Source organism: Nelumbo nucifera, chromosome 6 (assembly GCF_055504915.1).
Source record: "Nelumbo nucifera cultivar China Antique chromosome 6, China Antique-T2T, whole genome shotgun sequence".
Classification (NCBI taxonomy): Eukaryota; Viridiplantae; Streptophyta; class Magnoliopsida; order Proteales; family Nelumbonaceae; genus Nelumbo; species Nelumbo nucifera.
The window spans coordinates 19,687,609-19,699,887 of NC_142654.1; the positions used below are offsets into that span (position 1 = coordinate 19,687,609).

Here is a 12,279-nt window from a genome sequence, read left to right on the forward strand (position 1 = left end):
CTCACCATGAAACAAGGACCTACCATAAAAGTGGGACCTACCATGTATGAGATGTGCGGTATGAGGTCATATTGGTAGAGGGTTGGAAGTTGGAACGTGTTTTGTTAGCAGGTGATCCGGACTTCCCTTAACTCGGGCTAAAGCGGGACTTGGTCCCAGGTAAAAACTTTACCGACAGTCTACCATGCACCTTCACCAAATTATCTATGTATTTATACTATATAATCTTGACACTTAGTTTGCCTTTATTTTGGTATAAGTCATAAAAGTTGAATCAAAGTATCATATCATATAAACTTAATACCTAATTTACCTTTTTGGGGGTGTTTTCTTTTTGGATTTGGAGAGGGGGGAAGCTGGTTAATGGGATTTTGGTTCCCATTGACTAAGAATTCCATGTTCTTTTTTCAACTTTATGTGGGGACCAGGGAAAGTTTATTTTCGTGGGCTTAGGTGGACAAATAACTTTTCCACATAAGAGGAAAATTGACAAAACTTGATTGGAACAAAAATGTTCCTTTTAATAATGGATTTCTATGGTTAAAATGGTTATTGCTTTATTTACCTGAAAAATAAAAGAACATGGGTAAATGCAATTACTTGGGTAAGTATTTCTCAGTTACCCAGATAGTTGCATTTATCCGGATAAATAACTTACCGAAAAGCGAAAGGGGCCTTCATCTTTTTCTACATGTATGCATAGCATATGCCCATGCACAGTTGCAATAATGCTAAATAAAACCCAAAACATACAATGTGGTGTTATTGGGGACACAAGAAATAAACTATGTGAACAACTTACAATATTTTTGAGCTATGCAGAAACCACATTTTGTTGGCTCAAATGAAATAACAACTTAAAAAAGAACACCCTACTGCCTACTGTTGATGTATTCTGAAATCGGATGCAACACAATAATACAAGTTGATCCAATTATGATTGATCCACTGACTCGCCACCTTGAAAGAAAAACGGTTCCATTTTTAAAACACTGATGTAGCTTTGGCCCCTATATATAAGTGGGGTTAGCAAGAATGTACACGGGCCCACTGGCATTTACAACGTAGAGAGCTTGCCTTCTACAAGTTCAAAAATTCAATTTCTCAATTCAATACAAGTATTTTTGGGCTTTTTTATGGCTTTCCATGCAAGGCCTACCTTACCATGCCATAAACCGCTACATAAAAGTCCTCCGAAATAGAAACAGGGCCAATAACCTAGTAAGGATTAAAATTACCTCACATATTGGTCCATATTGGCCAATATGTATCTTTTTGGAGTCTTCCCGATATACCCCTACAGAGGTGTTTCAGGTTGACGAGTGGCTCAGAGGATAGACTGGCCTTAAACCGGCCTTTCTGAATTAGTTTCGAAAAAAATAAAAAAAAAATGCATAAAAGCAGTAATCGATACAGGCCAATATGCCGTACCGACATATCACCCTATGTTGATATTTTGAACCTTGCAGCCTAGGCTATTGGCCCTCAACAGCCAAAGTTTTCTCCCCAAACGCTGTCTTTAGTTTATTTAAAAGCCAAAAAGGCTAAATTTCATTACTACTAAATATATATTTATGGAAAACATCAGTATGGGTCACCTCTCATCCACAATTCCACATTTAAATTGATGCCAACTATACCCAATTTTAAAACTAAATTGCCAACCAATCGGGAAAAATTATGATATTTAAAGTCTCATTCATTTTCCAGATTTTGAAGGGAAAGATTGGCGATTACTTTGGCTGTTTTTACAAAACAGTCAGGCTGTTTTGGGAATCTCTACACATGATGCCTTAGGTAATTCAGGTCCTGTGTTTCGGGAGCCTCTACACATGACACCTTAAGTAATTCAGGTCCTCATTTCTCTTTTCAATTAAAAAAATATTAAGTATAAATACTGTTTTACCTACATGATTAAGTGTCATTCACATAGGTTCTCAAAACAACTAAGTTCAAAACGGTCATAGTATTTTCATAAGATTGTAATTACTAATTTACCATTGATTATTTTTTCAGAGAAATATGGACATACCCAGTACAGATTTCTGATTTCTATTAAAGAACTGTAAACATTCAAAATGTCAAAACCCCCATTTACACCAATATCTGCTTATGAATTGGCATCAACTCCGAGCTGACACCCATCCAACTGTATTTAGGCCTAAAAATTCATAATTTGGACTGAACCATCATTCTCCTTTTTTTTTTTTTCTATATTCGTATCACAAATTTACATGAAACCCACAGTAAATTCGCTTTATTTGGAATATCACTTTGATACCAATCTCCCCCGATGGATAAATACCTGTCACACTGGATACACTTACGTAGCTTTACGAACGGCGCCATATAAGTCTAAACAATTTTTAATCCATTTATCTGGTTGAGTGGAACGTGCAAGCCACTAGGCAACACATGTAATATAAATAAAAAAGAAAAATAAATCTTTCGTCCAACCCACACCCACCACAGCGTTGACCCAGTTTTCCCAGCTTGCAATGTGCGACAATTATTAGTCCGATCCGATCCGACAACCCGTCATCTTTTTGAATGCTCTCCTATCCTAGTCTCCTTGGAAGTTGGAACTTCTTACTCCAACTGACCTGAATCATATCGATGGAGCTCCGGGGCCGGAGCCGACCACTGGGAGTAGACCAGTCAAAAGCTACCAGTTGGTCGATCTATACTCTAAATTCCATGGCAATTTGTACTCCGCTCATCAAAACCGTCCATTGCATGAGTTAGAAATGACGTGTTAATAATCAAAGCACCAATTCTAGTTCTGAGTCAGGTAGCAGGCCCGTAGAGATGTACAGCCGTCCAATTTTATTGCGTGAGCTCTGATGGGATCCACTGCTAGATAAATCTCCTATTGGATATTTTTTGAGTTTTTGACAAGGTTGAAGGTATCTTTGTAATTTAATCCACATACAGGGGTACAACTGTACGTGAAGTAAAAAATGATGAAGTTCGACAACTCGAGTCCATGTCATGCGATTTCACACGTAGCGAGGTTCCATTGGGCGATTCTCCGTGGCACCAAGACACGTGTCAGATATATAAAAAGAGAGTCGACTTTTACTTTTCGACAGATGTCTCTCGGCATGATTTTCAGTTGGACTGGTCTCTGAAACCCTGCGAGGGTTTTCATTTCTCTTTTTTATTTCTTCGTCTCTTCGATCCGGGAAGGTTTGGGAGAATCCCTAGGGTTTCGATCTCTGGCGCTGATTTTTGGAATATCATTTCCGTCAGATCTCTTAGGGCTTCAGATCTTTGATTCCGAAGGGTGAGCTTCTAAATCGTACTCAACGCTGTTTTATTTGGTTCGAGGATTTGTAGATCTGTACTCGAATTTTACTTTTTTTTTTGTTCCTTTTAGTTTCTTCTCACATCGTGCTTTTATGGTATCATTTACTGTTCCACGGAGATGGATTGTTTTTTAATTTGATTGTGGATCTGGAAATCGGATGCTTGGGAGTTGTTTGTAAGCGTTAGTCTATAAATACGAGATGCTTGTAATTCCTATAATGGAATTGCTGTAGAATCGGATTCAACTTTGTGTTAATTGCCATTTTTTTTCAAATAAATGTGTAGACAGAGGGAAATGTTGTGGATCTGTTTAATATGCAGCATGCGGCTGTTGATCTCCTGGTTTGTCTATTGAGTTGATGTTGTTGCCTTTGCAGAAACTTCTCTGGAAAGGTATCTGCTGAATGTACACATAACTGTTCTATTCTTCAGTTTTTGACCAATTCAAAGGTACACTTTTCTAGAATGGATGTGTATGTCTGCATTTGTGAATCAACGGGTGCTTTTAATCTAATAAACTTGCCTTGCTAGGATTTCAAAGTTGATGGATTTGCGTTCACGCATATGTTAATCTATGCCTAGTTTTAGGTGGATAGGCGTACCCTGCTTCTTGTTCCGTGTATGATTGAATTATACGTGATAATTTAAGTGTTCTCTGTACATGCCTCCTACGAGCAATGACCATGATCATAATTTACTGGTTCTGACAATGTGTGGTTATTCTTATATCTGGTCGTTGAATGAATTCTACCTGCTTGAGTCTTACTTGTCTGTTCTTCTGGAAAACGTAGGATTCTGGGTATCATTTAGTCTACTTCAATGCATTTTTCATATTGAAGATATGATATCTGTTTTTTTCCTTGTGCATTGAATTTATTGTTGTTCCTATAACTCCATTTCTGACAGGACTGCAGAAGTATTTGGGTTCCATAATAATGATAACAACAAAACTTCTTGTATCATGTTTTGTTTGAGTTGAATTTGTATTTTTAAGGCTTTAAGCATGACATTATGCCAAATTGATGGCAATATATATATATTCCCTTTAATGAATGTCTGGCCTCAGGTTGCATTGGTTTAATTTGGTCAACTCAAAATGGGAGGAGGGTTCAGAGTTTTGCATCTTGTCAGACCATTTCTGTCATTTCTACCTGAAGTTCAGAGTGCTGACCGCAAAGTTCCCTTCAGAGAGAAGGTGATATACACTGTGATCTCTCTTTTCATCTTTCTAGTGTGCAGTCAGCTCCCTCTCTATGGCATACACTCTACAACAGGAGCAGATCCATTCTATTGGATGCGTGTCATTCTTGCTTCAAACCGTGGGACTGTCATGGAACTTGGCATCACCCCAATTGTGACATCTGGCTTGGTGATGCAACTTTTGGCTGGTTCAAAGATCATTGAAGTGGACAATAGTGTTCGTGAAGACCGGGCCCTTTTGTAAGTAACAATTATCTCTCTCTTCTAGGCTTCTAGCTAATATTCTACTTCTGATGCTCATCTAACTCAGTAACTTGTTAATTAGAGCAAGTGATGATTCAGTCACTTGTGATTAGAGCAAATTTCAGATACAAGTGGTCCTACAAGAGGTATAACCAAGGACCAAAGTATTGGTATCGGGTATCATATCAGACAAATTGGATATGGATATGGATACAGATATTCTTGGGAAACACATGGATATGGACGAAAAATATGGAAACGCTTTGATACACTAGGGAAATGCACAAAAATTCCATAAATATATTTATAATATTAAGTTTAATGTTAAAATAATTATAAATAATATATAAATACATAGGAGCTTTATATTTTAATGGTATATATGAAGAAATATGTTACAACTAATATAGCGAGATGCATAGATATTATGCAATTTTATTGATAGTGCATCAATCAAGAATCTAAGACATATTATGTAGATTCTTAGAAATTAATACATGAACAAAGCCGTTATTATTTTATTTTCTATTAAAGTCCAAGGCACAAAATGTATGCTATATTCTATTTGAATTACTATATCAATATTTCTATTTTACTATTTTTATTTTTTAACAATAACAAAAAAAATCAATTCTCAAATGTTTGGTAAACAATATTTTCATTTTTAAAAAAAATAAATGTTATTATAAAATGTAAAGTGAAGTATTAATTAATAATTTATAAAAAATATATAATCTTAACTTAAAATATATCAAATCTATTAAAATTTTGAAGATATATATCATATGATAATTCATAAGTTTTAATTACTAAAATAATTATTCCATTATTAATATTTTTATTTTATAAAATTTCTTAATACAAAATTATTTTACTTTTATATAAATGTAGATTAGTGGAATTAACCAATTTAATTTATGTTATATTCTCAAATATTTTGTAAATAATATTTTTATTTTTTTAAATAGTAAATACGTTATTATTTAATGTAGATTAAAGTATTAATTAATAATTTATAAAAATTTGAATATACATATAATGTACAAATTTATATATTTTAAGTATTACAATAATTATTCTATATAATAATTTTATTTGTATAAATTTCTTGAAATTAAAAATCACTTTTTGGTATATATGTAGATTTTATAAATTATTTATTCCATTGTTCATAAAATACTAATTTTAAAAATTATTCTTTTTAATTTATAGTTGGAGTTGTTGAATATTAGTATATATTATTTATTTGGGTTGTATGTAGACTACTAGACTTTAATGTTGATATAGGTTGATGTATTTCTTTTATTATCAAAAAGTGGTAAGTGGCTTGGTGGTTGAAGAGGCAGGCATATGCTCTTTGCCGTTGGGTGACTTTAGTTCTATGTTTGAATCACACCAGCCTCATTTTTTAAAAGTGAGACGTGGTTTGTAGTTGTCAGACGAAGGTATGGACACGAAAGCACGGTACGTTGGCGTATCAGTGCATATCGCCCGATTCTATACGATACGCACCGATACAGTAGCGTATTGGACCGATACACAACTTGCAGGATAAGTATCCAGTGGTGACGTAGTGCCAGTGAGGTCGATACCGATACGATATGCCCCGTATCGTGTCGATGTTTTAATCCTTGGGCATAACCAAACACACTAAAAGGGTGATAACCACTTAATTACTTTTAGACATATTCAGACTTCTAAACTCTACCTTAATGCTTCCACCTGATCTTTATAGGGATTCATGTGATTAAGAAATGCCTCTATTCTTTTCCTGGTCCTTCTATTAACATTCCTTGCTAAGCTGTTTTCTATAACAATTTTGAAATTTTAAAGAGGCTGCAATGAGCATCAGAATGCTTAAACTTTGAGACAGGTTATAAATACTATCTGGGATATAGTAAAGAGCCACCAGTACCATATTTGTTGTTGAGTTGGCCTGATTTCTAGTTATTGGTGGGCCCAGTTTTGTTCTTATTTTAAGTTGTTAAGTTAGGAAGTTGTTGGGCTTTAGGCCCATTAGCTTATGTTTTTTAAGTTGTGACTGTTTAGCTACTTAAGTAGCCGCCCTACTAAGGGCATTATTGTAATCTTTCATTCTTTTAAGTTAAGTATAAAATATAATGAGGGGTTGGCAGCCGGAACTAATTCAATTCTGGTTAGTGTCCCACTCTTTCTTTCCTCTCTTTTCTTCTCTGTTACTGAAACTCTTCATCTTCTTCTTTCTCTTCACAAGGAATTCATCCTGATTTACAAACAGTGATTTCTACTTTTGTCAAAGTAGAAAATGTTGGCAAAGCTCCAATTTAACAGGATTCTTGACTTCTAGCAATGTTATTTTTAGATTGAGGTCTTCAGAATTGCCATTTTTCTTTTGAGAAATGGATAGTGTCAGTCATTCATGTTCTTTGAAAAATGCCACATTTTTCAGAGGTGTTGACATATGCAATAATATCTACATCATTGTCTTGACAATTGGGTTTGTGCTATAGCAGTGTGCTTGACAATGCCTTTTTCCTCCTCCAGAAATGGTGCACAGAAGCTGTTGGGTATCCTTATTGCTGTTGGTGAAGCGGTTGCATATGTTCTATCTGGGATGTATGGTAGCGTGAGCCAACTTGGAGTTGGTAATGCCATCCTCATAATTGTTCAACTTTGCTTTGCCGGTATCATTGTTATATGCTTAGATGAACTTCTTCAGAAAGGATATGGTCTAGGATCTGGTATTTCTCTTTTCATAGCAACCAATATTTGGTGAGTATCTAATTTGTATTTCTTTTTACTCTGCAATATTATTCTTGTGGACATTTACCCAAACAGTTTTGCTTCTTTCTGCAGTGAGAACATCATTTGGAAGGCTTTTAGCCCCACAACTATTAATAGTGGTCGTGGAGCTGAATTTGAAGGTGCTGTTATTGCTTTGTTCCATCTGCTGATAACCCGGACTGATAAAGTCCGAGCTCTTCGTGAGGCTTTCTACCGACAGAACCTTCCGAATGTGACCAATTTACTAGCTACAGTCTTGATCTTCCTTATTGTCATCTATTTCCAAGGGTTCCGTGTTGTCTTGCCTGTGAGGTCAAAGAATGCTCGTGGACAGCAAGGCTCATACCCAATCAAGCTGTTCTACACCTCCAATATGCCCATTATTCTACAATCTGCACTTGTGTCCAACCTTTACTTTATTTCTCAGGTAAAGCAGGAAGACAATTTTGTTCTTCAAGTCTGGAATTTGGAGTCATTTTCCTTGTTTTAACATTATGGAGGTTCTAATGCTATTTGTTTCCATACAGCTTCTGTACAGAAGGTACAGTGGAAACTTCTTCGTCAATCTGCTAGGTAAGTGGAAGGAATCTGAATATTCAGGCGGTCAATTTATCCCTGTTGGTGGTCTTGCCTACTACATCACTGCACCATCAAGGTGGTTACTGATTTTAATTCTTTTACTTCCTGAGTGTATTAGCAGTGTGGAGGATTCCTTTTGTGCATCTTTTTTTACTGCGAGTCTTATGTTCCAATATTTGCATTGTGATTTTCAGCTTGGAAGATATGGCAGCAAATCCTTTTCATGCTCTATTCTATCTTGTGTTTATGCTATCAGCATGTGCACTCTTCTCAAAAACCTGGATTGAAGTATCTGGATCATCTGCTAGAGATGTAGCCAAGCAGTTGAAGGTATTGTTATGTGGCCTTTGGTTTTCTTAATTGTGTGGATGTTTTTTGGTTTATTTTGAATTTACAAGCATAAACAGTTATAGACGCTGTTGGGTCTTGTGTGTTCTTATCTGGGTTTCAAAGTACATCATTTATATCTGGGGTTTTGGTAATCTTATCCAAGTTAAACAGTGTTTGACTTTTGAGTATTTATGGACTTTTTACTTAAGATTCTTGTTCAAAATTTCATGGTGGTTTTGATGTATGATGTTGTAGGAGGTGACACCATACATTATGTGTTCCCTAAGTTAAAGCATGCGTTATGTGTATTGGTGCAACTATAAACGATAATGAAAATGGTCTCGAAGTTTGAACAAGTGAACAGTATGTTTTGGACTACGTGTTTGTGCCATTTACATGTTTTTTTCCCATGAGCAGGAACAACAAATGGTGATGCCCGGACATAGAGAGTCGAATTTGCAGAAGGAATTGAACCGCTACATACCCACTGCGGCTGCCTTTGGAGGCATGTGCATTGGTGCATTGACAGTGCTGGCAGATTTCATGGGAGCAATTGGTTCCGGAACTGGTATTCTGCTTGCAGTCACGATCATCTACCAGTACTTCGAGACATTTGAGAAGGAAAGAGCCAGTGAGCTGGGGTTCTTCGGTCTCTAAGTCCCTTCTTGCCCTACGGTTGTTTCCTTTACAAAAGAAATGGGTGGTAGTGCCAACGAGCTGCCCAACAGTTTTGGTGGGCCGAGAGATGTAAGTAGATCCTCCCTTTTTTAACATCAGAAGGTTAGAGATTGAAATCAAGGTCGCAAGGTAGTCCAGCTGTAGGTTTCTTTCCCTTTTTGCTTTTTGCTTTTTGGTGGGGAACTGCTTGATATACACTTGAGGGCACATGGCAGATATGAGGCGCTTTCAGTAAAAACAGATGTTCATCTAATTTACTCCTCTACCATTGGGTCATGTTAACTGTAAAACTGGTCTCTTAAGACCTTACTTAAGGATTACTGATCATAAGTTCCCAAGAGACCTTACTTGTTCATTTTTTTTTTCTTTTAATTCTTTGCCTAAATTTGTTATCATATCTTGATCTTGCTTGTCATTATTGAGTTATGCAAGCACAAATGGCATAAAAAAATTCTACCAAAAAAAATTGCTTAAAAAAAAAAGGAAAAGGAAAAATGCAACCATACGCCAGACCACTCCGGATCGTCTGCGGTGGTGCTCAATCTAGTTTTAACCATTCGAACCACAGGATTAATTTTTGAAACCCTTTCTTCGGAGGACAGGTAGTAGTGGTTAAGCAGCAGCGGCAAATATGTTTTCAAAACTATTAAGACTGGGTTTTATTCCAGAGAGGCAGAGACCTTTGTCTTCATGTGATGAACAAACAGCGGCTGGTCTTGTATTCTTAAATAAATGAGTTAACAGGATTTTTTTTTTTAATTTTTTTCTTTCACACGGCGAACCAGGGCAATTCTTTGTTCTCCAAAATAGAAAATGGCACATATAGATTGGGATTTTGCAAGGGGTAAAACATCCCTTCTCTTTTGGAAGACAAGATGGGAAAGGTACTCCAAGTTTATGTGAAGATCAAAATTTAGTAATTCAATTTGTTGGAAATGCAAGTAATAATTGCAAGTAAAACAAACATAGTTCAATCAATTGGTTCCCAATTTAGTTAAATACCTCAAAAGAGGACTTAGACAAGGTGATCTTTTGTCACCTTCTTCATTATTGGTAGGACAGTCCTCACTCTTGCAACAATTAGAGGGTATCAAGTTATACAGGAATGCTATTCTTCCTTATAATTCATTTGTTGTTTGTTGACGAATGAGATCCAACAAGTCAAAGTATTATAACAAGTACATTGTTTGAGTTCCTCTCAGGTCAGAAGATTAATCATGGAAAGTCCAGTTTGATGGTTAGCCAAAACGAACCGCGGCACTAGAAAAATTTCTTCCACAAATACTTGGTTTCCTTTGTGGGTCTTGATGGTGTACGATCTGGTTGCTCCTAGCTAGAGGGTAGCTTGGACATCGATTCGTTTGGTTGGCCGATCGAATTGCAAAAAAGTGAGCTCAGAGGACCTGGGGTGATTTACCCAGTATGGGTGCTCCGATGCTTAAGTTAGTAACTGTATGTGAACTGAAGGTTTGTAAGCTAGAAGGCTAGTGAGCAAATAATCGTGTGTACCTTGTAACGTTGGGGTTGAGGCCCTTATATAGGCAAGTTGTCATAGGTCTTATGTAACACCTTCGAGATTCTCGGCCCGTGCTGATAGGAGTCCGTTCTGCACTTGGAGGTGGACTTCATGTGAGCTGATAAGGCTTATCGAGTCCGTCTGATCCGGACAGGATAAGGATAAGGCTTTGCAGATGTGCGATGTGACCCTGGAGAGGTCGGAGACAGCTGGCTAGCTTCTAGAAGTTGGTTATGTGTCACTTCGGCGGGTCGGGCCATCACGAGCTTTTTGAACTTTGGTCTTGGTCAAGGTGCTCGAGATACCCGAGCTGACCTGGCTTACTGAGGTGGCGGGGAATGCCGAGTCATCATCCAATCAATAGATCGCTTCCACATGTCTACATGCTAGCAGGTCGGGCTAAATTACCCCTCATCAGGTCTCAACCCTAAAGATCAGTTTCCATAAAGGAAGTATTGGATCAAATACATTCTCGAATCAACTCTTGGAGCTCTAAATTTCTTTCACAAGCTGGTTGAACTACCCTTGTTCAATCTTTTATACAATCAATCCCAAATTACTCTATGACTTCTACTATTCTTCCCAACAATTTTCCCTTTTAGCTGGATAAATCCTCAAGAATTTTTTGGTGGCAATCATATTTGCACAGTGCCAAGGAGGTTGGGAACCAATCAGAACAACACTTGGAGTAGTGCCATTAAGGAAGCATATTTTCCAGCTGCCAACCTTTTCTTAGCTAAGATAGGTCAATGTAGCTTTTAGTGGCACATAGTTTGCTCTTTGAAATAAAACCTCACTTGCTATGGTTGATAAGGGATGGATCTTCAATATCTCCATGGGTACAACAATTGAGGGTGGAATACCTCAACCACACCCAACTGCAAATAGTATCTTCCTGTCTTCCACCATTTGAAAGCATCTGACTTCTTAAATTCAGATCGTTCATGGGACATGTCTGTGTTGTCTAATTTGTTTGACACCTCCACTATTAATCACATTACTTCGATTAACCCTCATTAGAAGGTCTTTCAGGAGGATTGCTATGTTGCTGGAACAACAATTTAGCAATAACAACATTGCAAGTGCAAGCGAACCTTATAAGAATACATGTTGAAAATTCCCCTCCTAATCACCCCTGGCAGTTACTCTTGTTCTATGGCCATCCGCAAAGACAACATTGGAAAGAAATTTGGAAATATTTATTGCACTTGCAATCAAATACCACCATTCCGTGGCTTTCTTTTGGGAGACATGAATGACATTTATCTTCATCAAGATCAAAAAAAATTTTCGTCACTCAGCTCCAAGATTATCCAAAATCATGAAAAGTTTTATTGATCATTTCAATTTAATGGATCTTGACTTTATAGGCCCACCTTTTACCTGGTCTAATGGTCAAATAGGACCATCAAAAGTACTTGAGAGATTAGACAGAGCTCCAACCTCAAACTGGACACACCTTTTCCCTCAAGCAGTTCTTCATCATCTCCCAATTATCCAATCAGATCATGGGCCTATTAAGTTATCCACAGACATATATCCAACGGTAGAAGGTCTCAATTTCACTTCCTCCCCTTTTGGTCTGAGCATCCAGATTGTTTAAAGATCATCTCTGATATATGGGGAAATTATATGAGTGGTACCCTAGCTTATCAAATCAC

The 12,279-nt window shown here is 36.9% G+C and overlaps 1 protein-coding gene across 3 annotated transcripts; it reads left to right on the plus strand.

Moving 5' to 3' along the window:
- Positions 1-3,087: 3,087 nt before the first annotated feature.
- Positions 3,088-9,442, plus strand: LOC104591391 (uncharacterized). 3 transcript variants are annotated; one of them, XM_088889946.1, is made up of 8 exons: positions 3,088-3,286; positions 3,687-3,759; positions 4,376-4,749; positions 7,276-7,503; positions 7,588-7,942; positions 8,043-8,170; positions 8,289-8,424; positions 8,842-9,442. In XM_088889946.1, the coding sequence occupies exons 3-8, from the start codon at positions 4,406-4,408 to the stop codon at positions 9,079-9,081; spliced, it is 1,431 nt and encodes a 476-aa protein (XP_088746072.1). In that variant the 5' UTR covers positions 3,088-3,286; positions 3,687-3,759; positions 4,376-4,405; the 3' UTR covers positions 9,082-9,442. The 3 variants fall into 3 exon arrangements, with proteins under 3 accessions (XP_088746072.1, XP_088746071.1, XP_088746074.1); XM_088889948.1 differs by having other exon boundaries at positions 3,091-3,286; positions 3,687-3,702; XM_088889945.1 differs by lacking the exon at positions 3,687-3,759.
- The last annotated feature ends 2,837 nt before the right edge of the window (positions 9,443-12,279 follow it).